The sequence below is a fragment of the Eptatretus burgeri genome, chromosome 1 (assembly GCF_056783735.1).
Source record: "Eptatretus burgeri isolate ZD-2024b chromosome 1, Ebu_testis_v1, whole genome shotgun sequence".
NCBI lineage: Eukaryota > Metazoa > Chordata > Myxini > Myxiniformes > Myxinidae > Eptatretus > Eptatretus burgeri.
In genome coordinates, this window is record NC_140961.1 from 155,856,402 (window position 1) to 155,884,308 (window position 27,907).

The following is a 27,907-nucleotide window of genomic DNA, read 5'->3' on the forward strand; positions in this document are numbered from 1 at the left end:
ATGCTTTCATCAAAAATTTCTCAACATTAACCAAATCACAATTCTATAAGAGAAAATGTAAAACATATCCTTCTAAGAAATGTCTCAACTCCTTTCACACAAAAGAACGATTTATTCAATATTCGAAATATTGTAGTAATCATAAATCAAACGTAATCAATTTACCAAAAGCAGGTTCAAACGTTTCATTCAAAGATTTTAACAAATCTATAAAACATCCGTTTGTGATATATGCTGATTTTGAAAGTATCCTTGAAAAGATAGATACTGTTTCTCCAAATCCAAATAAATCATACACAAATAAATATCAAAAACATACTCCTTGTGGTTTCTGTTATTATGTCAAATTATCTGTTGGTGATGAATAAAAGTTAGAACTTTATAGAGGAGAAGATGCCTCAGAGGAGTTTGTAAGATGATTGGAAAAAGACTGTATAAGACAAAGATAAATAATGGTTAAAACCTATAAACCAATGTCATTAAAAAAGGGAGAGAAAATGGAATTTAGAAAGATCAGTATCTGTCTTGTGAGGAGAAAATTGAGGGAGACGTCAAGGATAAGGATCACTGCCATCTTACTGGTAAATATAAAGGTCCAGCTCATTCCCGTTGTAATCTTATTTACACGCCTCCAAACTTTATTCCTGTCTTTCTTCACAACAACGCTCACTATGACACACATGAATTTATAAATGAACTTTCAAAGACATCTGGAGATATTTCTGCCATTCCTAACACAGATCAAAAATACATCTCATTCACAAAAAAATTCATACATCCCCCCTAACCTATATCAGATTTATTGACACATACAAGTTTATGTCAAGTCTAAGTTATGTCAAGTTTATGTCAAGTTGTGCTAACTTTGCATCAAATACTAAAAACTTCCCGAAACTTAAATCACATTTCTCAAATGAAGAAGAGATTTATCTCTTATCACAAAAGGGAATATATCCATATGACTATATGGATTCATTTGAGAAGTTTTGAAGAAACGCAACTTCCTTCAAGGGCAAGTTTCTATGGAAAGTTAAATAAAACTCATATTTCTGATAGAGATTATACACAAGCTAAAAAGGTTTGGGAGAAGTTTAATATAAAGAATCTTTGAGAATATCATGATTTGCATCTTAAAACTGATGTACTGTTATTAAGTGATGTGTTTGAAATGTTTAGAACAGTCTGTCATAATAAAAATTCTTATGGATTTGACCCCATTCACTATTACACAGCCCCGGGCTTGTCTTGGAGTGCAATGTTAAAAATGACAAAACAAAATTTGGAAATAATCAGTGATATAGATATGCCCTATAATGATCGAGAAGGCTAAAAGAGGAGGAATATGTCAATTATGTTCCAAGAGATATGCTAAAGCAAATAACAAATATCTTCCTGATTATAATAAGAATGAGGACTACTCTTACCTGCTGTATTATGATGCAAACAATTTGTATGGGTGGGCTATGTCTCAATCTTTACCTTTTTGAAAACTTAAATGGGTTAAAGTAAAACATTATGAAAAAGTTTTACTACACATTGTTATCTCCTTACAAAAATAATTGGATGAAGATGAAGTTGGATATTATTTTGAGGTTGATTTAAAATATCCAGAAGAACTTCATAACAAACATAAAGACCTACCTCATGCCCCTGATAAAGAAAGTCCAAGAAAAGATTGGTTAAGTGATTTCCAACAGTCATTTAATATTAAAGGTAAATCTCCATAAAAACTACTTACAACATTAAATGATAAAGAAAGTTATGTTTTACATCAGAGGAACTTGAGGCAATATTTATCTGCTGGGTTGAGAGTGAGAAAAACAGATCGAATTTTTGAAATATAAACAGTCATTGTTTAAAGAAATATATTGATTTTAATACAAAAAAAGAGAACAGAAGCAAAAACAGAATTTGAGAAGGACTTTTATAAATTAATGAATAATGCTGTATTTGGAAAGACGATGGAAAATGTTAGGAATCGACAAAACAAAAGACTTTCTACATCTTGGAAACCGGCTTCAAAGTTAATTAATAGACCAAGTTTTGAACGAGCAGAGGTGTTTTCAGAGAACTTTTGTGCTATTCATTTGAAAAAAGAGAGTATTGAAATTGATTAACCTATTTATATAGGAACATCAATTCTTGACTTGACAAAGTCGTTAATGTATGACTATTACTATAATAATTTAAAATTAAAGTATAAGGATAATGTGTCATTGTTATATATGGATGCAGATAGTTTTATATTAGAAATTAAGACAAGTGATGTATATGAGGATATGATTGATAATAATGATATATTTGAGACAAGTAATTTACAATTTACTACAATCTCAAAATGATATGTGGATCAGGAGGTGGTCAAACAAAATAAGTCTGATAGTATGTTGTTTTCATTAAAGAATAAGAAGGTTAGAGTTAAGTTTAAGGATGAGTTGGGTGGAAAGGTCATGAGTGAATTTGTGGGTTTAAGGTCAAAGTCTTATGCTTTTACGTATATTGATAATAATAACGTTGAAAGGTGTGATAAGAAGCTAAAGGGAATAAAGAAAAATATAATCAAGGAAACAATAAACTTTAAACATTATTACAACTGTTTAACCTTAACGAAGGAAGAGTACATAAAAATGAATGCATCAAGTGGAAGTCCATGCATTGCGTGTCGAGCCATTGTGTAATTATCATGGAACATCGATGCGAAAACAGGAATTCGTATCTTAGACAAGGTTTTGACAAAATATTGTGGTGGGGTTGACTGTGACATAGGCTAGACAGACAGGACACCAAAATTTTGCCCCTCATGCCAGTTCTTAGTTGATACTCGACACGCAATAAGAAGTTATAAACATCAATTATATACAGAAGAGATACATAAGAAAGCATGAGGAGCTTTTGATGATAAAAGATATATTTTAGAGAATGTAATCAAGAGTATCTCTTATGGTTATAAGTATATGTTCAGGGGCATCTTTTTACTGATTTATAAATGATAGAACCAAGCAATAATGAAACCAAAGAGTGGAGATGTAATCAGCCTTTATATTTAAATGGGAAACATAACGAATGTGAGAAATATCAAATAAGTCTTATTGAAGAAATAACCTGGGTAAGAGTAAATAAAACAAATAAGTGGATAAAATTAATTACAAATAAGTTGGAGGATGTAATGAAAAAAAAATATCCTTGAATGGACTGAAAACTTTGATGGTTATCAATTGAACATTGGAAAAACAATTTACTACAATCTCAAAATGATATGTGGATCAGGAGGTGGTCAAACAAAAGCACTGAAAGAAGTTTATCATTTTATTTCTGCTCATCAAAGACACATAAACCAAGAACTAATTTCTAAAATAATATTTACGAATATACTCGATGGTGATGAATGTAATCAGAAAATTAATTTATTACCTCGAATAGAACATGAACAAATATTCATTGGATCACTCTTTGAGTGGAATGAAAATATAAAAGGAAATCTGTAAGTCTCAATTCAACATGTGCTCAATGGGACAGAGATCAGCTTCCTCTTTTGACCTCATGGGCTGAGAGTCAGAGGGGGCGGGGTGGGGGGAGGGGGTTTGGGCGGGGGGGGGAGAAAATCATTCTCCTATTTTGTGCTTTTTGGGCCTTGAGATAGTCTCAATTTAACATGGCGTTGTATAGGAGGGGGAGAAAATCAGTCTCAATTTCGCATTAGTTTGTGTGGGGGGAAAAATCAGTCTCAATTTAACATGAGCTTGTGTGGGAGGGGGAGAAAATAATTCTCCTGTTTTGACCTGATGGGCCTCGAGTCAGAGAGTTTCCTCTATTCATTTGTGTGGGAGGGGGATGGATTAATCTCAAGTTTTGGGGTTTTCCGGGGTTGATTCATAGTTTTCCCCCATTTCCCCATTCATTTGCATAGATGCCTCAGAAGCCCCATTTATCCTCTACCCATGTTGCTTGCATTCCCATTCACCTTCAGTGGTGCCACAGGCAACTTTCATGCCCTCGTAAACACAAAGAGCCATGAACTTTATACTTTTAAGTTGTAAGTTGAATCAGAATATAGGGAAACGTTATGTTAATTATGTAATAATTGATATATCCATGTTTCCACTTAAATTCATGTGACATTTACAGGTAATTCTTTATTATTGGTCAATTTCCTTAATACATAGCAAATAGTTATCACAAAAAGCAGATATATGCTTTCCAGAACACAAATGTAACAAAGAAAATGAATATTCCCAATGAGATCCTCTCAATTACAGCATATCACATGGATTTAATTAATACTAGACGACCTGTGAACCCATTGGGTTCCCGTTGTAACAGCGGTTGATTAAAAAACAATTAATCAAAAAAAATAGCTCCAGCAAACTATACTGCTGAATTTCTTTGCATTGATCAAATACTCCCGAAGAGAACATCAATGAATCAGGAATTGATTTTTTAATATTTTTTTTCATTGCCGGATTTGAACGAAACTTGATATTCCGCGTAAATGTGAAAAAAAATAGAGAAAAGAAACTTGATGAAATTATTGTGCACTATCTTCTGAACACAATTTTATATATTTATGAACACGGAAGTATTAGCTCAAAATGGTGATGTTGATTTTATGCTTGAAAATAAATCAATCATTATCTCTACTAAATCTTTGAGCCTTTTCATAAATCATTTCAAGAAAAAAAAAAGATAGCACCAGAGAACTATACCGCTGAGGTTGTTTGCATTGATCAAATACTCCCGAAGAGTACTTGAATGAATCGGGAATTGATTTTTTAATCAATTTTTTCTTTACCCGATTTTAACGAAACTTGATACTGCACACCGCAGGAGAATGGTGAGTAAGGGGGCACTAAAATTTTTGCGCTCTCTTGTACTGTTTAGGCTGTATTTCGGTAACATACATACAAACATACACACATACATACATACATACAAGATGAGAGTTTTTGTAATATATAGAAGATAGATAGATTGTCTTGAGTGGGCATAATGCCTTTATTAACAATGCCTCTAGAAAGTCCACACCTCCTTTCAAATTTTTCACCTTTTGTTGCATTATTGTCTGGAATTAAATTGCATTAAGGGACAAATACATTTGTGGTTCATTTCATCATCCATATGTTGCATTGCCTTTGGTTTGCTACAAAATGGGTGATGGTCAGAATGGGAATGTTATCTTTCAAAGGGTAATCTGAACAAAGAACAGTCATAGAAGTCGAAATTATTTGTTCCTGTTCCTCTATTTTCTTACCTCAGAGATGGAGCATTGCTCAATAGAGGCAAAAACTCAGATCCATTTTTTTAACACATCACACTGAAAAAGTATTGATGCACAAAATACCAATGTCAGTGAGCATGAAGGAAAAAGCCAAAATGATTTTCCAGATAGGACTCCATTACACGATGACATAAACACCAGTGTATCGAGAGTATAACAAGGACTCAAGAGACCTTCACTCATACACCTCAAAATCATGCAACATCCATGTTCCATGCAGTTATGCTTTTGTGTTGTGATCAGCAGTTCTTCAACTGCCAAAGTAAAACAGCACATTGGACATATTCATTTGGCTTCTCTTAATAGCATTGTTAATGTGGCATTTTTGCACATTCACAACCACCATTCCACCGTATTGTGGATATGATCAAAGAGTTTGGTGTGCCAAGTGGCATGGGTATCGTCTTGGATAAGGATCGGAAAACGTCAGTTTTCATGGGACAAGTTACCGATTGAATATTTTCCAAAAGCCAAGTTTCTGCTCGTCTTGCTTCAGTCACACAGGAAGCATTATGTTTGTTTGATGTGTCCCATGAAAAATGGCGTTTTTGCTTCCTGTGTCGAGACAATCTTTTTGCTGAGCAATGCTTGACTTGTTCGCTTGGGTGGTAATACGGATGGCATCCCATTTGTTTGTGGGGTCCACGAGGAGGTCCCAAGCCCCAGCTAATTTCCACAGATGTGACCTCACCTACTCCTGGAGATTGTGTGTGGACTGCAGGGTCACCTGTGCGGATCCCGGAATAAGATCAGATTCTTCTTCTGAAATGGGCTTTCAGCCAGACTTCAGATTACAACTCTGGAAGGTCAGATTTGGTCTACGGAAATGATCAATGGCAATGGGAGTTCTCCACAAATAATGAGAGTGGGTATGTTTCCATCCGGAGTCCTCAGGCGGCTCCTGAATAAAGCCATTTGAGGCCCTGGGAAGAAGCCGATCAGCACCCCGGACCAATTCCGCTGATCAGCACCCCGGGCCAATTCGGCAGAAGGGGGGTCTCAGCTGTTTGCCGGCATGCACATGCTTACAAACAAATGATGAGGACATTGGAACAATACTCTTTACTGAGCGTTGCTGCTGCTTAAGCAGTCTCCTTGGCTATTGGGCATAATCCTGGATGGGTTGCCACTCCGACAGAGGATACCAGCCTTCTGGCACTCATTTTGCCAACCTTGGAAGGTTGGCAGACCGAGTTAACCCCACCTGGTATTAATTCAACAGCTGAGCAGGATTTGAACTCAGGACCCTTGGATCCAAAGTCCACCACTCTTACCATTAAGCCAACAGCAGGCATAAACAAATGCATGTGCATACAAAGAGCTTTCTCACTGAATGAGTATGCCTTCTCACTCCAATTTATTTGAAGTAAAATGAGTTTTTTTTCTTATATGTTGAGATCTCTTCCTATATTGCTTTTGTTTTTTCTCTTAACAAAATGTATCACCTACTAAAAATATGAAATGCTCTTTTACTTTATTTCAGGTAAGCTACGTGTCAACGTGCAAATGTCTAAGTGACAAGAAAGAATATCCATCATTTCTTCGCACCGTACCAAGTGATGCTTTCCAGGCCACAGCAATGGCTCGCATTGTGTCTCATTTCCATTGGGTTTTTCTGGGAGCATTGCAAGATGATGATGATTATGGAAAACAAGGAATCGCTCAATTTGCAAAGGAAGCGGAAAATGAAGGGCATTGTCTTGACTTTATCGAAACGATTCCAAATATTGATGAAGTGGACAAAATGAAGCAAATAGGTGAGAATATTCTTATAAAGGGTGATGAAAAAAAAATTGAGAACCCTCAATAATTCCCATGCAATAAAAACTCTATCAGGAACCTAATATTTTGCATAAATGTAGCCTACTTGAACAGAAAGACATGTATTGATCCACACAATTGATAACATCGAAAATATAATCTCCAAAATCTGTAAAAGCATCCAAAACATTATCTTGTTCGAGGACAATCCTGTGGAGCAACTCAGAGCAAGCTACACGTTTCTCTTTATCTGGCTTCAGTAACTGATGCACTGCATGAATTTTGTGGGGATAAAATCTGAGTGTCTTTACCACCTTCCTTGAGCTCGAATATGAACAATGAGCTTGTTGTGCTAAATGTCTCAGAAATGTATTTGGTTTGCTTTCATTGTTTCCCGCATTTCATCCCCCTGATGTAGTGTAACAACACTTGGCTGGCACATGTGCTTTTTAACTTTCACGCAGCCTGTTTCTCTGAACTGCTTCACCAGTTATCACGTCACTGATTTTGAAGGTTTCCTACGACCACCAATGTGACTTTTTATGTAATTTGACCTTACCTAAAGGATGCATTCTTGATGTAATGTTCTTGATGTAATGTTCGAGGTAGGTTCTGAGTTTCAGCTCACCTGTCCTCCGAGCTGGAGCTCGTTATTAAAGGCCTCTGCCACCATTTCTTGGGTGTGTGTGTGTGTGCGCGTAAGTGTGTCCGTGGGCCCGTTTAATAAGTAGGAACTGCTGTTAAGTGCAAGTGACTGCACATAATAAGTAGACGGTTGTAGTTATTTTGTCGTGCTTTTGTTGCTTGTATAATTGCATAGGTGTTTTGCCTTGTTTAATTGCATACGCGCTTTATTATAATAAATGTCCTTGTGTGAATGTAGAACTGTTCGTTGCGTCCATTCTCTCATTGAACTTCCCCATCTTGCACTCGGAATATAGTTGGTTTTTAAATAGCCGGTAAAGTGATCGGGTCCAACGGAACTGCGCGATAATACCCTGCTCGGTTATCCCAAAAGGAAGCGAGCTGCTTAAGCAGCTCGTTTCCAAGTGGCCCCGTTGAGTTACAATCTCTCGGTAACTTACCTGTGCGAATAATTAGGTAAATCGAACATTTGGTGAACAGCTGCCATGACGTCACGGGGAAAGGAGCGCAGGTTGCGAGTTGCCATGCTGGTGCACGCATGAAAAAAAAGAAAGCAAGCCTCGCTTCGGGTGAACAGGATTCCCTGGGCAAGGGTGGAAGACCCCCTGTCAGGGGGCACAGGAAGTACTAGTTAGGGGGATGGGTTAGCGATAATTAGACCGGCTTCATGGGGACATGGGTTGGTTGTTCCTCATGAAGCCCGTGGAATGGATTAGTTAGAGGTTTTTCAGTTTAAATTTAGGAAATGGAATTTTTTTGGATGTTTAGAGACATGGACAGACGGGAAATGTGTAGTGGAGATGTAGTTTAGCTACGTAGAGTCAAAGGAATGTGCATTGATTTAAGCGATGACGAGGGAGCACGAGTTAGTTAGGGGATTTATTTAGGAATGATGGCAGTATAGAGTGTTGGTGTGAGTTGCGAAATGGAAAGTGTGTTAGGAATGAGTATGGTACATCAGGCGCAAGTGTGTGAGTAGAGCGAATGTGTTATGCATGGTGCGATGACTGATTGGGGGGAGGAGTGATTCCCACCCAAGTGACCCTGTGGTCAGTTTAATGTTAGCAAGTGGGTAGTTAAATTTACAAACAGGAGGACGTTTTGTTGGTGTTGAGAGAAGGCACGAAACCCGTTTGGAGGGGTGCAGGAGTTCATGGACTGGCTGGCAGCGTTGCTGTGGAAAGGTGAGTTTTGCTTAGTGGGCACCCCGCGCACCGGGCTATTCGGCCGCGGTCAGCCAAGGGTCCATGGGGGGCCGGGATAGTGTAGTGGGCTTGGGTGGGCCCGCATGCCTCAGGGCCCGGAGCGCCATTGGCCACGTGGGCAGTGCATTGGGCACGGGCACCCAGGGAAGGGCCCAGGGCGCCAGCCTGCCACGTGAGCATTTCAGGGGAGTAGCCATGGAGGGCACTCCCCAGTGTTTAGGGAGCTGGTAAGCTCGGAGGCAGTTGCGGGCCTGGGGCTGCCATGGTTAGAGTTCGGCAGAGGGGGAGTTCTTGCCAGTTGAGCCACGCCGCCCAGCCAGGAAATTGTGCGAAGGCTCGAATGAAAATTTGAGGACAAGGCCCAAATTTATAATGGACACCAACACAGGCGACGGGAATCGTGATTTTTAGAACAGATAGTTTTAAAGTGTGAGGCGTTTTTGGAAAGCCCCAGGGTAGTTTCAGATGTAATAAATGTTAGGGTAGTTAGGAGATGTACCCCTTCGCACCATCCATCCCTTCGCTCGTTGTAGGCCGCTGGACTCACCTTGGTAGATCACTGAACTCTGAGGAAGCCATTCTGAGGCTTCATTGGGCCTCTAGATAGGACACTAGTCTTTCCATATTCCCCTCCAGAGAGGGAACGTAGGGGTTGGGAGTTGGCTAGGTTGACAGGATGGGTTAGCCGAACAAAGACGATAAAGGGGGTTAGGGAGACAATTATAAAAGGGAAATAAAAATAAAGAGGGGCTAAATTTTGTTGTGTTTTGTGGCAAATTAAGGGAGTGGCTATGAACAGAGACAGGCAAAGGCGATAGAGTGGGGGGGAGACAGTAGGCTAGGTCCGAGCCTGCCTTCAGAGTGGCCGGCACCACCGCACTCCCTCCAGACCTGATGGAACCGCAGCAGATGCTGGCCAGCTTCATTGCCGGCCTGGTGTGCTGCAGCCGCCTGTTCTGCATGGACTTGCATTGCCATGCCTCGTTTGCCTGCCTCTGCCATGACCCCATGCCTGCTAGCCCTTGTTTGCGTTTGCCCCTGTGTCCATCCATCACCATGTGCGCCAGGATCATCCAGTTTTGCAAGGACTGCCCTGCAGACAGCCCGTGCATCCATCATGCTCATTTGTGTTTTGCGACCATCTCCATCCATTCCCCTGCATCAATGGACTTTGAAATGACTTTTACCTTCTCCCCTTTCACAGATCACAAGTCCTGGGCCATGGTTAAGTAATGGATAAATTGAGTGAAAATTGTAATTACGTGGAACCTCACCTGCATGTTTGTTTTAGCACTGACAATTTTAGTTAAGTTGTCCAAATGAGTCTGAGAGTTTGTTTAGTTAGTTACACAGTGCATTAGGTTATTTATTTTTGGGACACGTATAAAGAAATGTGGCACTCAGGGATCCGAAGGTAGAACGTAAGAGGAGAAAACTTACACATCCTGGTCACATGAAAATTTGACGACTTGGGACGAGTCTGTAAAAAGGGGAGGGGTTAGTGTTACGAATTTGGAATTTGATTGCACACAGCATACGGGTTCCTTTAGTCAGCGATGTCGATAAGTGCTTGTTCCCTAGATAGCTCACCTTCCATTGTTTAAATGTTCAGAAATCGATTAGATGCGCTGCGGATAGATTTAATAGTTAGGGAACGAACAATGGAGACATCCCCCCCCCCCTCTTCCACGAAGAGCAAGAAGAACCCTGCCGTCCCGTGACTCATGATGTCAACAACTCCCTCCCACCCGTGGCTGAGCAGGGGACGGAGCATGAGGGCATGAGTCATGAGTCACGCCGGGAGCGGGGGAAGGGCGGGAGAAGGATAAGAGGAGATCTTTTCTTTGTTCGTGTTCGGGAGTTGAGGAGTAAGCTTTTTGCTTCGGCAGAGAGTAGTCGTTCAGCAGACCTTTGGGTCATGTTTGGCTTGGGTTTGAGTTAAGGCCTTCGGAAGCTTTTTGCTTCGGCTTTGTCAGTGAGCTTCGGCTTCTGTTTGGCTCGGGAGAGCTTTTTGCTTCGAGCTGCTTTGTTTTGGAAGGAAGTTGAGCCAGTTGCTTGGCTCAAGTTGTGAATGGTGGCTTCTTCTTCTTCTTGGTTTGTGGAGCTCTTTGTTCTCCATTTTGGTCCCCGGCTTGGTGCGACTCATCAACCTCTTCTTGGAGGTGGTTCCTCGGGGAAGCGACGCATCGACGGGAAGGATCGGCGCCTCGTCTCACCAGCACGTGTTGAGAAGCGCGGGAGGATTAGCGGGAGCTCAGGAAGGATCGCAGCTCGTGGCGATTGGGTCCAGCTCACTCTCGCTGGAGCCCGGGTCCGAGCAACTTGAAAACCACAAGAGGTGGAGAGGTTCGATATAGGTTCTGAGTTTCAGCTCACCTTTCCTGCGAACTGGAGCTCGTTATTAAAGGCCTGTGCCACCATTTCTTGGGTGTGTGTGTGTGTGCGTACGTGTGTCCGTGGGCCCGTTTAATAAGTCGGAACTGCTGTTAAGTGCAAGTGACTGTCCATAATAAGTAGACAGTTGTTGTTCTTTTGTCGTGCTTTTGTTGCTTGAATAATTGCACACGTGTTTTGCCTTGTTTAATTGCATATGTGCTTTATTATCATAAATGTCCTTGTGTGAATGTAAACCAGTTCGTTGCGTCCATTCCCTTATTGAACTGCCCCATCTTGCACTGGGAATATAGTTGGTTTTTAAATAGCAGGTAAAGTGATCGGGTCCTACGGAACTGCGCGATAATACCCCGCTCGGTTATCCCAAAAGGAAGCGAGCTGCTAAAGCGGCTCGTTTCCAAGCGGTCCAGTTGAGGTACAATCTCTCGGTAACCTACCCACGCGAATAATTATGTAAATCGAAGATTTGGTGATCAGACCCTGTAGCGCGGGTAGAGTGCGGACAAGGTTGTGGTGTGGTTAAAAACACACCCGTGGCTGGTTTCCGGCGTTGATCCGGAAAGCCGCGATGAGATTATCCGTTCGGTGGGCGAAGCGGCCGCTATTGGCTTGACGCGCTCACTCGCACGCCGACGGGCAGAAAATCTACAACAATATATTCCACGAGACATGCACAAAGCATCTGGATGTACGTACGCAAAAAACATTACTTCCACGAGTCACGAACATGACCTGCTTCCTATACATATTGTGTTGTAGCTTCGCGGGATAAACATTGTTTTGCGGGATGTCTCACCAGTGTATCACATCATTCCCTGTGACGCCATTCCCCGTGAGTTACTTACAGAAGTAAAACACTCACACATATGGCAAGTGACCCGTTTTTCACTTTTTTTGTGCCCTTTTGTTTGCGAAAACCAGCAGACTCGATTTTGTATCATCAAAACCTGTATTGGATGGAAAATTTGATCCATTTCAAAAACGCAATGTTTCACTTCCTTTCCACTCAAAAGGATTGACACACAGACGATTAGACCTGGGATGCATTCAGTTACCAAGTTTCTTCGAGAGCACTCGCGAAGTGGCTCAAGCACTCAAGCAAGCATTCCACATTCCGACACTGTTGATAAGGAACGGCTGGCTTGGCAAGTGAATGCAAGCTTATTGATAAAGGAATACACCAAGGGTCACTACAGTCACCAAGGAACTTCACTACAGTTAAAAGGGCGGAGGAGCTCCTTGTGAGCCAACGGCCATCCATATCTAGTGCCCAACTGTGTCTGTGGACGTCCTCCTGTAGTTAGGTCACTTCTTATTAGGAGGTTGGTGGCAGGATTTGCACTCCGGCCACTGTAAAACCCTTCATTCCGCAAAACGCAAAAACGCAAAAAAATCTGAAAAACCCACTCCGTGGGAGTACCTCCTGTGCAGCTTCCCTTCGCAGGGCAGCTCACCGGATGATGGGATTGGGGCAAAGCCTTCGGGACCCACAATCTTTGATAGGAGGGAAACCACGGGGTAACATCCCTGGGTCAGATTGCGGGAGAGTGTGTCGGAGTGGTGCTGAGGTGTCGTCCACCAGACGGAGGTCTCCTTGGGTTAACCTGAGGCGGTCCCTTCGGGTGGGTGCCTGGAATGTCCTATCCCTAAGAGAGGATGATCACCTGTCTCTGTTATCATCTGAGCTCAAGCGTTTGGACATCGGGATTGCAGCTCTCTCTGAGGTTCGGAGACCGGATTGCGGCGAGATAATGGTGGGTGGTTACACCATTTGTACTATTGGTCTGGTCGCTCTGATGGTTACCATACCCAAGGAGTTGCTGTAGCTGTGTCCAATAAGCTGACCCCAATGATAATTGAGGTAACACCGGTCAACGAGCGTATTATGAGATTAAGGATTCGTCACTCCTTAGGTGTCATTTCCCTGGTCTCTGTTTATGCTCCGACTGAGGCGAGTGATCTCACCGTGAAGGACACATTCTACGCCACACTCGAGTCTGTGATTGATCAGTGCCCCAGACGAGATACACTTCTAGTCTTGGGGTATTTCAATGCATCGACTGGAACTGATAGGGACGGTTATGAGGTGTGTGTTGGTCCCCATGGGTCAGGAACTATGAACCAGAATGGCACTAAGTTCCTTGACTTTGCAAGAAGTCATGGACTTAGGGTGGCTGGTTCATGGTTTCAGCGCCCACAAGCTCATAGCTGGACTTGGTATTCCAACGCTGGCGGTGTGGCAAAGGAGATTGACCATGTCCTCATTGACGGTCGTTGGAGGATGATCCAGAACTGCAGGGTCCACCGGAGTGCTCAGTTGCTCAATACTGACCACAGGCTTGTTGTAGCAACTCTAAAGCTGCACCTTAAATCCTGAAGAATGGTACCATCCCAGCCGAGGCTGGATGTTGCCAAGCTCAGGGATGAGAGAGGAGCTGAGGAGTTTGCGAACAGGCTGAGTGGACACTTGGGGGGTCTGGGTACTTTGGGGTGTCCTGAAGAGTTGTGGAGCGCCTTCAAGACCAGCGTCCTTGATGTTGCCGGTGGATGCCTTGGAGCTCACCGCAGGGCAAAGAAGAATTTTGTCTCTCAAGGGACACTGGATACCATTGACCAGAGTCGCAGGGCCAGGCTGAATGGCAGAGCTGAGCTGTTCAGGGAGCTCAGGCGTAAAACTGTACGTGCACTGAGGGTGGACAAAGAGGCCTATGTGCGAGGAATCTGTGAGGGGTTAGAGCATCACCTGTGGACAGGTGATTCTCGTCCCGCTTACAGGGGAATTCACGCATTACGTTCATCCAAGCCCATCCCTCGGAGCACTACAGTTCGAGCAGAGAGTGGTAGGCTCTTGACAGAGGAGTCTGAAGTGAAGGCCCGCTGGGCCGGTTACTTTGAGCGGTTGTACCAGGCTGATCCCACAACTGTCGAGTTGGACGTCAAGGGTGTTACAATCCCTGTTGCTGACCCTCGAATCAACTGTGGTCCACCTACGCTTGTGGAAACATGGGCTGCGATGAACCAGTTGAAACGGGGCAAAGCTCCAGGGATCTGTGGCATCCATGCCGAACTTCTCAAGGCTGGTGGAAATGCTGCACTCGTGTCGTTGCATGCAGTTTTGTGCTCTGCCTGGAACACAGGCATCATCACATCTGACTGGAAGAGGGGCCTTGTTGTCCCTCTCTGGAAAGGGAAGGGTGATCGCCAAGACTGCAACAACTACCGAGGGGTGACGCTGCTCTCAGTGCCGGGCAAGGTCTTTGCTCGGATAATTCTCGATAGGGTTCGCCACCATCTGCTTGAGCACCAGCGTCCAGAGCAGTCAGGCTTTACACCAAAGAGGTCAACGATTGACCGTATCCTTGCACTTCGTGTCCTCACCGAACGCAGACGAGAGTTTCGGCAGGGGCTGCTTGCAGCCTATGTTGATCTCTGTAAAGCGTTCGATTCAGTGAATCGGGATGTCCTCTGGAGGATTCTTGGTCTTCGTGGGGTGCCACCAAAACTGATCGATCTGATGTCTGAACTCTACTCTGGTACTGAGAATGCTGTGAAGTGTGGTGGTACCATCTCTGACTTATTTCCAGTTGTTACTGGAGTTCGTCAGGGATGTGTACTTGCCCCCACACTTTTCAGCACTTGTATGGACTGGATTATAGGGAGGATGTCGGAGAGATCAAGTTGCGGTGGGTCATTTGGGAATGTCAAGATCTCGGACCTTGACTTTGCAGATGATGCAGTCATCTTTGCGGAGACTTTAGACATCCTCTTGGGGGCCCTCGAGGTGCTGAATGAGGAGTCGGAGCCGTTGGCATTACGGGTTTCTTGGGTCAAAACTAAGATCCAGGCTTTCGGTGACATCTTGGATGCTGCTGTCCTGTCTGTGTCTGTTTGTGGTGAGGATGTTGAGGTCATGGAGAGATTCACTTACCTTGGCAGTAATATTCATGTCTCTGCTGGCTGCGAGTCAGAGGTTAATAGACGTCTGGGTCGGGCCTGGGGAGTCATGGATTCACTGGATCATGGGGTGTGACGCTGCCGGTACCTGTGCGGGAGGACGAAAGTCCGAGTCTTCAGGTCCTTGGTACTTCCAGTCTTGCTCTATGGGTGCGAGACTTGGACTCTGACCAAGGATCTGAGACGGAGACTTAATTCCTTTGGTACCAGTTCTCTTTGGAGAATCCTTGGCTATCGCTTGTCGGATTTTGTGTCCAACGAGCGGTTGCTGAGAGAGACTCGGATGAGATTTGTTACCTGCATAGTCCGTGAGCGTCAGTTGCGGCTGTATGGACATGTGGCTCGTTTTCCTGACTCTGATCCTGCTCACCAGATTCTCTCAGCGAGGGAGTCTCATGAGTGGAGGAGGCCAGTGGGTCGACCACGTGCCTCATGGTTGCAACAGGTTGACCATCATCTCAAGGAGATGGGGATGGGCCTGGCATCTGCCTGGGGGATGGCCAGACGGAGGCCCCTGGAGTACCGGCGGAAAGTGGACGCAGCGACGTGCTGTTCTGGCACATGCTCCCATACCTGACCAAGGGTCTGTTCAGTTACCAAGCAGTCAGTGTTTCGTTGGTGTGCTTGAATTATTGCTTAAGCCACTTGGCAAGCACTCTTCCAGCTGATTGTTCATGGAACACACGCACACCTGGAGCAACCTGCAGCCGATACGCAACCACGTTCGTGACGGTGAGTTGTTGACTGCTAGCCAGGAGGTAATTCTCAGACGAATATGGGACAACCTGAAGGAGACTGAGAAGCGATTGGGGAAGAACCCGACTGCTGCATTATTTTTGGAGCATGTGGGTATGGTTGATTTGCTACGAGACTTCGTCCGGGCACAGAGAACTGGAGATTGGTCATTGCATAGAAGCTGTCTGAGCGAAATGTTACCCTACTTCGTGGCTACTGGACACAATCAGTATACAAAGTGTGTCGAAGTATATTTGCAAGACTTGGTTGATCTTCAGACAAGCAATCCTGAAGTTTACGATATGTTCGAGGCCAGACTTTTCGTCGTAAGGAGAACAGACAGATTTTCTGCAGGATTGTCCAAAGATCTAGTAATCGAGCAGACTCTGATGAGGACGATGAAGTCAGTTCAAGGACTAACACATGGGCGCAGGGTTATGGAGGAAAAGTCCAATACCAAATGGCTCATGTCCCTTCCATTGTGTGCCACAGTACACGAAGCGATGCAAGAACTTACTGGCCGAGTACTAGCAACATCTGATCAGCATAAGGACACCACGGCGGCGAAGATAACTCGGGATTGCAACGACATGACAAACATCCTTAATTTCGTCTCGGAATACAATCCCTTCAGTGAGAACGATAGTTTGCGGAATATTGTCAGCGGTCTCACGTCTAGTTCAGCGAATGTGTACAAGGTTAGAGAGGTGGGTGACGCCATCCTGGAAAACCTGTACAGATCAAACGTGTTCGAGTTCAGTTTCTCCTGAAAAATCACAAGTTCTGCAAATCGGCCACGAGAAGCAATTGAAGATCGATGGTGAACCGCACAATATTGATCCACAGGTATTGTTTCACCGATTGCTCGCCACTGGTCAAGCATCTGATGATGAGAACGCACTGGAAAACTTGTTGAATTACGAACTCTCTACAAATCCACCTGCTCTTTTCAACGACAACGGACAAATGAAAGAGGCTGTGAAGTCGCAGTTGGCTGACATGATCGCATCAATGTGTCCCACACTGGACGACTCGGACGTTTTGAAATTATGTTAATTAGGTAATTTGTCCCCGGCAGATTCGAGTAGATTCTGGGTGTTATTATTCCCGAAGGGTGCACTACTCGATACAGCAGTATTCATTTCTGTTGCAATTTGTTTGACGTTGGCCTCGTTTTTCAGTTATTAGCACACGCCTTCGTAATGCCTTCATCTCTCTTTTTTGTTCCAAAGTATGATATCTGGTGATGGGGAATATTCCTTTTTAGAAAAGTTGCCTTTTCAATGTTACTCTACTCACTGATTTCACCCTTGTACTCACTGCCTTTTATATTTATTTCTTTGTATTCAAATAAATATAATCACATTCATACTAAAAGCTATAACCCACTGTCTTATCCTGTACTCCTCTTGGTTGTCTGCTTTTTAGTATTTTTGCTGATTCTCACCAAGGCCAGCCGAAAGTCACCATGTTCTCTCTTCGTTTGTTCTCCGAGCCCTCTCCACTCCCACAAAAGCATATAAATGTCAGAAAATGTAAACATAGCTTAGTGCAAATGATTGCGGATGTTTACATCTCAGTGTTTTGAACTCTGTGGAACCACAAAATAAATGTTCTCGGGTGAAATGTACTTTTCGTTGTGGACAGTGAATTATTTGTGAATTTGAAATGGAGTAATAAGATTTGCACCGAGGCAGTTAACAACAAAATTCCACAACACTTTGTTTTCGATATTAATCCTCGATGGGATCATTAAGCCATACGTGAACAGAGCTTCAATGTTTTCAGTTCATGCTTCCACAAATTTTCTGGAACTGGGATATCAAAGTTTTTGCAGATGTTCTCGTGGTTAACATTACAAACTCTGTTGTGTTGTTGTGTGTGCAGGCAGTGCAGCTATTCTGACATTAGATTTTTTATTTTTTTGTGTTCGATCATTAAGCATAACAAATCACACTCTTTGCTTACACCACCTCCACCCCTCACCTATCTCTTTTCTTTTCCTCTTTCTGTCTATCCATCTGTCTGTCCCCTCCTTGCTCCCTCCTCCGAATAAAATGCATATATCTGTCTGTGTGTCTGTGTCTGTCTGTCTGTCTGTCTCCCCCAAAGTGTATAATAACATTTTGTGAGGCAATGTTCTCCCCACCTGCACCCCCCCCCTTTCCTCACTCTTCTCCCCCTTCCTCGCATCACCCACTCCTCCTTCCCCCTCCCTCCTCTCCCTGCCCCTCCCTTCCCCTCCCTTCTCTATGTCCTCTCTGCCTCCCCTCTCTCTCTCCTCCACCTCTTACTCCCTCTCTCTTTCTCCAACCTTCCCCTTCACACCCCCATTAGCAAAGCGACGGGTTGTATTTGCAAGCACAACAAAAAGGTGAGTGTGTGTGTGTGTGTGTGTTTTTCTTCTGCAACAACAAAACTATGACATCTATCAGAATAAAACTTTGCATACATACTAGCGGAAAACCGAGGGAGTGCACGAGTGAAAATTGGTTGTTTGTTTCAATTAAAACATCCATTATGAAGATAATTGACAGCCTTATATATTTATATCCTTTATCATGTGCATCCTCAGACACCTCGCTGTCCCTTGATGGGGTCTTAATTTACCATTTTTAGGGGGGCCTGATCAACAATGTCTACTTGAAACAGGATGCAATGATTTCTTCATGATAACATTTTTTTCGTCACTTTCTTCACTTATATCATCAAATGCGAAGCTATGAATTGCTGGATACAGTGCAATGCATATAACCTCCCAGAAACACTTTAGTGCAGGCATTTTAGCAGAAATATTTGGTCAACCTCACACAAATTGCAACAAAAGGAAACTCAACAGATTTTGGTTCCTCAATATGTCCTCAGTGACAGAAAAAAATTCCTAAGGAATCCTCCGGGGAAAGTCCTGAAATCATGGAAATCCAATATGGCCACCACCCGGCTTTGGCGAAAATGTGAAAATTGTAAAGATATGTAAATATATGTTTTTCTGGATTCTAATTGTTTCTAGTTATGTTCAGTATATTGATATACAAGAATAATTATAAAAAAGTTAAATTTATTGAGGGTAAAATAAAAAATGATAGCTTTTTTGTCCAAAAATGCCAATATTTTTTCCCGAAAAAATATTTTGACTTTATAAAGTTTGTTCATATAAGAACATATGTATACCCAGGCATACATACTATACATTTCCAGATACAGGGACATTACGACTATCTTCTGGTGAAAGAAGAATTAACACACAATATTAATTTTTATTGAATTTATTTCCATTTGCCTACCCCTACCCCCTTAATTTGAAATGTGTGCACTTTGTGCGTATTCGGTCCAAACAAAGGATAAACGCCTGGCTATAGCTAATACATTAATAGGATTAAGACAAATTATGATTTTAAATACCATAGCTATGTTTATTTGTTAATATAACATAGTCAGTTCAAACTTTAAAACAATTATACTAATTCTGGATTTTTATTTTCAGGCATGGAGGGACCTGAATGGTGTGCCATATGCAAACAGGATGGAGGAGGCCCATCAGCTTCAACTCTAACAGGAAAGGGGTGTTCAGCCATCAACCAGGCCAGCAGCACAAGGAAAGACAGCATTCACACTGTACCTGGGGAAAGGGTGCACAAAGACTGCCGGCGTATATACTGCAACCCACATCAGATAACCAAGGATACCAGGAAAGAAGAGTCAAAGGCCAGTACAAGCAGCGATGGACATGTACTAAGGTCATCTGAGGAGGGGTTTTCTTTCAATGCTGATTGCCTTTTCTGTGCTAGACCAGCCAAGTTTGGGAGGAAGCGGAAGACGCAGGATGTGCTTCAAGTAAAGACAATTGAATTGAAGGACACGCTCCTGGCAATATGCCGCGAACCGAACGAGCCGATGTTTGGTCAGATGCTGTGAAGGCACGGATTCTGCATGTGCATGACTTACACGCCGCAGATGCAGTTTACCACCAGACATGCAGTGTTAACTTTCGCACAAATAAACAGATACCAATAGCTCAGATGATGGACACCAAAGAATCAAAGAGAACAAAGCTTGGACGGCCTCGAGGCGATGAGAAGACAGCAGCATTCTTGCAAGTGTCAAGATATCTTGAGGAAAATGATGATGAGCAGAAAACCATCAATGATCTCATTGACCTCATGACACAGAAACTGGCAGGCACTAACCACGAAGCATACAGTTACACCCACATGAAGGCGAGGCTGTGGGAACACTTTGGTGACAGGATAATCCAAACTGCGATCAACGGCAAGCTGAACGTGGTCACCTTCAGGACAACAGCCAGGGCAGTGCTTCAGGAATATTACAACAACCAGCAGCAGGAAAAAGACACTACTGAAGAGAAAAATCAAGCTTGTCCAGGCCGCTGCCAAACTCATCAAAGAAGACATTAAAACCATTGAAACATCCCATGAAGTCTACCCATGTGGTGATGCCCTGCAATCGCAAGAGGCTGGCATTAAATTCTTACCAGATACTCTGCTGGTACTGCTTGAAGGACTGTTTGTGGGAAAGAAAGATGGTGTTAAAGTGGCTTCAATTGAGCAAGCCATAGTGCAGGCAACTTGACCCAGAGTCTTGCTGGCATCACTGCAGGTTGGGTTGGGTGTGCAGCTATATCACCACTTCGCATCACGATTTCTCATTGACTACCTTCATCATCACGGGTTCTCTTGTTCATATGAAGAGGTGCATCAGTTTGAACGAAATGCTGCTCAGTCACATGGAACAGACATCCCGAATCTGACAACAGAGTTTGTGCAGTATGCAGCTGACAATGTGGACCATAACATTCGCACACTGGATGGCCATGACACATTCCATGGCATGGGGATGATTACAGCCATTTACCCCTGGAACCAGATCAGGCCAGCCAATACCCATGGCTAAGGTGACGTCTCGTGATGTCACAATGGTTGGAAGGGCGCAGATACGGTACCACAAGGAAGAAAGTCACGGGATGACAGCAGTGACATACCAGAAACTTGTCAACCTAAAAGCCCAGAACTGCTCTGAAAATATTGATGTTCTGTGGAAGACATCCATCTTGTTTGGGTCCCCCAGATCTGCATGGTCAGTAATGATGCCATTCAAACACAAGGGTGACCACCCTGGCAAGGTGAATATCATGTTTCTGCCCATGATAGACATGAACTCGACTGACAGCACATGCATATACTCGACCCTGATGTTTGTCAGTGAACATGCACGATGCAACGGTGTCACTCCAGTAATCACCTTTGATCAGCCCCTCTGGTGGAAGGCCCTCATGATCATCAACTCGGAGCCTATGGGAAGTGATCTGAAAGGGATTGTCCTATGCTTGGGTGGCTTCCACGCAGAGATGAGTTTCCTCAGATGTATTGGACACCTGATGGTGTCATCCGGGCTTCAAGAACTGATGGAGTTGATATAATCCCCCAATGCAGTGATCCATATGTTTAGTGGCAAGGCCTTTGACCGCGCAGTCCGTGCACACCTAATTGTTGATGCAGCCCTCAATGCCTCGCTGTTGACAAATGTGCTCAATGGGCCTCTACCATGCCTAACTGAAACATCAGACGGCAATGGGAATGAAGATCCGGACTTAGCCAAAGCAGCTGCAAGGCCGCTACAGGACCAGCATACAGATCTAAGCAATAATCCAGACTTCAATGAAGCTCGTACCCTCAATGAGAAGCTGATGGCTGGGACACTGTGGAAGAAGTATGCAAGTCTGACATCTTGAAACGAATCAAAGACCACCTTCAGAAGCATGCCGAGTCTGCAAAGATATCTTCTAGAACTTCAGCGCTCTGGGATCAGTATATGGACATGCCAGAAATTCTATGCAAATACATCCAGGCAGAGCGCACTGGGAACTGGGCACTACATCTACAGGCCATCCAGGAAATGCTGCCTTAGCTGGCAGCCTTGGGCCACAACCTGTATGCCAAATCTGCGAGGGTGTATCTGCAGCAGATGTCCTTCCTCAAAACTCAACATTCCAATGTCCACAAACGTTTTGATGAGGGGTTCCATGTGGTTCGACGAAGTGATCACCTGTGTGCAGGTCTTTCATCTGACCTGATCATCGAACAAGTTATGATGAGAAGTTTGAAGACCAGCGGGGGGCTCCCACAAGGGTGAGGAATGACAGAGCAACAACAGCTGGTATGGCTACTATCAATGCCTGCCTGTGCAGAAATAAACCAGGCAATGCAGGAGCTCACAGGTGTGAACGACAACACTGGAGAGCAGAAGGACATGACGAAGGCAAAACAATCTCGTGACTGGAAGGACACACTATCAGCTCGTCAGTATTTTCAGGAACAGAATCCGTTCAGAAGTAATCCACGTCTGAGCAACATTGCCACTGGAGATCCTGCACACCTCACAGTCAACATCGATACAGCACATGCTGTAGGAGCCAAAATATTGAAATCTATGGATTGGAAAACACCTGCCGAGTACACATTTAAGAGGAAAGACCAAGTTATCACCCTCGGCATGAAGTCATCTGTCAAGATTGATGGAGAGCAAGTCCAAGTTGACCCACAACTCCTCTTCCAGAGACTGATCACTGTTGCACAGACAGCAGAAGAACTGGAGTCGGCCTTCAAATATGAACTGTGCAGCTATCCACCAGCCCTCTTTGATTCCTCTCTTCAGCTCCGAGAAGCACACAAGCCAGTCTTTGCTGATGCCATCTGGGATCTTCTTGGATCCGATGTCCCAGCTGATATCCCCAATGATGGGCAACAGTATGTTTTGGATGGCGGGGCACTTGTTCAACGCATTCCATGGTCTCCTGGATCTACATACAGAGACATATGCCACCTGTACACTGATTATGTAACGAAGAAGTATGGAGATGCCATAGTCGTGTTTGATGGTTATGAGAGTACCAACACGAAGGACATGACACACCAGAGACGGTCTAAAGGGAATGCTGGCACGACTGTGACATTTACAGCTGACATGCGTCTCACAATGAAGAAGGAACAGTTTCTTGCCAATAGGCAGAATAAACAGCGATTCATTTTTATGTTTAGTGAAGAGCTTCAGAAGAACTGTGAGACACACCATGCCACAGGGGATGCTGATCTCATGATTGTACTGAAGGCCATGCAGTCTGCTAATGTCACCAACACTGTGTTAGTTGGTGATGACACAGACCTCCTCGTCCTCCTATGCTGCCATGCAAGCTTAGAATCCCATGACCTCTTCTTTTGTCCCGAGCCAAAGAAGAACACGAAGAAGCCTCGCATCTGGAACATCAAGGCTACAAAGAAAATGATTGGTACAGACATATGCAAGCACATACTGTTTCTACATGCAGTTCTTGGGTGCAACACGACATCTCGTCTTCATGGGATTGGAAAGGTAGCTTCCCTCAAAACGTTCAAAGCAAACAACACATTCTGTCAGCAGGTCAAGGTTTTTGTTACATATCCAGCTTCCGTATGTGATGTGGCAGATGCAGGAGAAAAAGTATTGGTGATAATCTACAACGGAAAGTCAACTGACACCCTGGACACCCTCCGGTATCAGCGGTACAGAGACAAGTTGGCTTCGAGCTCCTCTCACGTGCAACCACAGACGTTACCACCAACATCAGAAGCAGCAAAGTATCATAGCCTGTGCGTGTATCTGCAAGTTAAAGAATGGAAGAGATGGGCAGATGAACTTCTTCCGACAGACTGGGGTTGGCAGAAGTGTGACGAGGGTTTTGTGCCACTTCAGACATCAATAGCTCCAGCTCCTGAAAAGATGTTATGTGTCATTAGGTGCAACTGGCAGGCTGGATGTAGCACCATGAGATGCACATGCAAGAAGCACAACATTGAGTGCACTCCAGCTTGTGGAAACTGCAGGGGCTCTGGCTGCACAAACACTTCATGTGACAATGATGAGGATGATGACGATATTCAGGTCAGGTCAGGTATGGGAGCATGTGCCAGAACAGCACGTCGCTGCGTCCACTTTCCGCCGGTACTCCAGGGGCCTCCGTCTGGCCATCCCCCAGGCAGATGCCAGGCCCATCCCCATCTCATTGAGATGATGGGCAACCTGTTGCAACCATGAGGTACGTGGTCGACCCACTGGCCTCCTCCACTCATGAGACTCCCTCGCTGAGAGAATCTGGTGAGCAGGATCAGAGTCAGGAAAACGAGCCACATGTCCACACAGCCGCAACTGACGCTCACGGACTATGCAGGTAACAAATCTCATCCGAGTCTCTCTCAGCAACCGCTCGTTGGACACAAAATCTGACCAGCGATAGCCAAGGATTCTCCGAAGAGACCTGGTACCAAAGGAATTAAGCCTCCATCTCAGATCCTTGGTCAGAGTCCAAGTCTCGCACCCATAGAGCAAGACTGGAAGTACCAAGGACCTGAAGACTCAGACTTTCGTCCTCCCGCACAGGTACCGGCAGCGCCACACCCCATGATCCAGTGAATGCATGACTCTCCAGGCCCGACCCAGACGTCTATTGACCTCTGACTCGCAGCCAGCAGAGACATGAAACCTTCGTCAGGCAGATGTAATTGCCCCGAGTGGAATTGTGAATTTTGTCATGTTTCAATGATTTACATAATTATATTGTATTGCCATGGACTTGATTTCATCTTGTGTCTTCAACGTTTCTTATTTTTTTTTTGTCCAGGAGCCAAAATCAGTATCAGGTAAAAAAAAATAATTATCGGGACTAAATATTGACATTTTTGGACAAAAAAGCTATAATTTTTTATTTTACCCTCAATACATTTCACTTTTTTATAATTATTCTTGTATATCAATATACTGACCATAACTAGAAACAATTAAAATGCAGCAAAACATATATTTACATATTAAAATATCAATCTTTACAATTTTCTCATTTTCCCCGAAGCCGGGTGGTGGCCATATTGGATTTAAATGATTTCAGGACTTTCCCCCCGCAGAATCCCTTTGGACTTTTTTCTGTCACTGAGGACATATCCAGGAATCAAAATCTGTTGAGTTTGCTTTTGTTGCAATTTGTGTAAGGTCATCCGACATTTTGCCTGGACTACCAGCATTTGTGGCTTTATTTCATTTCCGCACATGCCATAACTTCTAGAATATCTTAAACTGAGCCAAATTACAAAATTTAAGCTCCAAAATTGAACTTAGCAGCATTTTTTTACTGCGATGAAAAGTGTTCATTTATCTAATTTGGACTTTGCTTGATATTTCAGGTGTCTCCAGGATGTTTTTAAAACGACAGAATGGTAATCGCTATTCACTTGCCATGTCAGCCATTCCTTCTCAACAATTTTGTTTGAGTGCTTCCTTGAGTACTTTAGCGACTTGGCAGGTATTCCACAATATTCGCACTGTCGCTGGATACTGTATATTGATCAACTTTAACAAAGTTCAGGGGCCACTCATCCGCTTTTGGCCCCAAGTAGTTTTTGCGGTGCATTGGGCATTGACTGGCTCGCTGAAAATGTCCTGTTATATTTTACACCAAGTTTCTCCTTTTTGTATGATCTTCTTTCATTATATTTACCTTCAGCAAAGATAGGTGCATTACGTTACAATATTAGATAGGTGCATTACAACATTGGATAGATACATTACAACATTAGATAGATACATTTCAACAGTAGATAGACACGTTACAACACTAGATAGATACATTATCAAATAACTGACCAAATACAGCAGTGGAGTATCAGGAGAAACAAACAGACAAAGATGGAGTCATCAGGAGGAACCTGGATAGGATTCGGGTTTCGGCTGCTAGTCCACCCTCAAACTCATCTAGGCACAGCTAAGTGAACCCTATAAAAACTATTTCAAGATTAACCCCTCCCGAGACAAGGAGAGAAAAAAAAAGATATATGGATGACAGAAAAGACATGCACTCACTCGCACAAACACACACACCAACAGAAAACAACCCCACTCCATACCAACAGAAAGCATACTAACCACATACCAACATAAAGCACACACATCCTTCCCCACTCACACCAGAAATACCTTAACACTTCTCACTGTAACTCCACGTAATTTACATAGGAATCCATCAGCACACACATCAATCCACAGCCCCTCTATTTATAATGTCGATCCATTTCTGCTAAACACGAATGACACACTTCCGGTATAATTCATTAATTTTTTTTAAACACATTATCTGTTTTTTATTATTATTTCATCCAACATCCAATGGAACAGGAAACTGTTAACACGAAAAGCAATCAAATATAAACAAGAGATTAAAATCCTGAAACTAAAAACCTGACATGAACAAATCAAACTCTGAGCACAATAACCCCTCCCTCACATGATGGAATACATCTTCGTATGAAGCATTGCAATACAGCATTAGATAGATACATTAAAACATGAGATAGATTTCTTACAACTGTACTTTTCTTTTCTTCTCAAGAGCCTCTTGTTTTATTCTTCTCCACAGATTGAATGATGGCCATTTATTTTGTGTCAATAAAATTACATAAGAAAGCCTGTGTGTTACATGTAAATCTGCTCTTTTGTGCCTTTTTTTCTTGGCTGCAAATGATTGCTTGCTTACGTTTGTGTAAATAAATAATTGATGGGTGTTATTTCAAATGTCTCAGTTGCCCTTCCTTCATTGGTCTGACAGTGTACAAGCATATTTAGATGGGAAGTTGTACCCCATCTGATTTCCTCTGTTAGCCAGTGCTGCACCTATCTATTCCGCTTGACAGAAGATCATCAGGTGTGGCACTGAGGGTGTGGCCTCTAATTTATATCTAAATGTCGGAGATCGTAAGATTGTTAAAAATATATTATAATTTATTCTTTTGAAATATCACAATGTAGTCTACATTTATAAATAAGTGGAAAATATTTCTCTTTAACTGCAGGTGAAATTGTTGAAAGAACCAAAGTATCAGTGATTGTTGTGTTCAGTTCAGAAAGGAATTTCCGTCCATTTGTTGAAGAACTTTGGAAAAGAAACATTACAGGAAAGATATGGATTGCTAGTGAAGCTTGGGCAACTTTGAAACCATACACTTCTCATCGACTGCCTCACATATTTCAAGGGACCATTGGTTTTGCTTTCCGGCATGGTTCAATTCCTGGTTTTTCTGAATTTATTGTCAATCTCCGGCCATTGTTCAAAAATGCACTTGACAAATTTGTAACACAATGTAACAAACACAGATATCAAAATAATTTTGATCCAGCGAGACAATATCAGAAACCAACAATTGTTAATGCTGCAAATGTAACATGTAAATACAAATATGTATCGAGTAACCTGAATGTTAAGCCTGAATTAAACAAAAATCAGACAAAGCTAAATATGACTCCAAGTACCAATAACAGGACATTTTCACATCTTATTCTATTAAACAAAGAATGCAATGGGGAAGAAACAAATAATATCGATCAAAACAATAGGAATGATTGTGTTTCATCCAGTGAAAATAACAGCAAGTCCATTATCTGGAAAACGAATCAAGCTAAATTTGAAAATGATTGCTGCAATGTGCAATGTTGGGAAAATGTATTTCTTTTGGAATTCTGGGAAATGATGTTCAACTGTTCCTGGAACATTTCAACAAAACGAAGGACCTGCACTGGACTTGAAGATCTACGTAATGTTGAGATGCAATTCAGTGATGAGTCTGACTTGATAGTGTCATACTATGTATACACAGCTATGTATGCTGTTGCTCATGCCTTACATGATTTGCAAAAATGTGTTCCTGGTCAAGGCCCGTTGCTCAATGGCACTTGTGCTGAATTTACAAAATTTCAATCATGGCAGGTAACAGGAAAACAACCACACTTATGACTGTATTCTTCACCTACATTCATCTTGCTTGATTTTAAACAAATGTGGCCAAAAATGTAAAAAATAACATACCTCAGTATGATTCATTTATTTTGAGGTTTAGATGCAGCT

The 27,907-nt window shown here is 43.0% G+C and overlaps 1 protein-coding gene and 1 pseudogene across 1 annotated transcript in view; both read left to right on the top strand.

Annotated features, from left to right (window-relative positions):
- LOC147035815 (extracellular calcium-sensing receptor-like) overlaps positions 1 to 27,907 on the top strand; it is an 83,065-nt gene that overhangs the window by 22,294 nt on the left and 32,864 nt on the right. Inside the window, exons 3-4 of the mRNA XM_085869634.1 lie at positions 6,759 to 7,032; positions 26,859 to 27,769. Of these exons, the coding sequence (XP_085725760.1) occupies positions 6,759 to 7,032; positions 26,859 to 27,769 (1,185 nt within the window). The remainder of the gene's footprint in view (positions 1 to 6,758; positions 7,033 to 26,858; positions 27,770 to 27,907) is intronic.
- On the top strand, positions 19,456 to 21,406 carry LOC147035817 (uncharacterized; annotated as a pseudogene).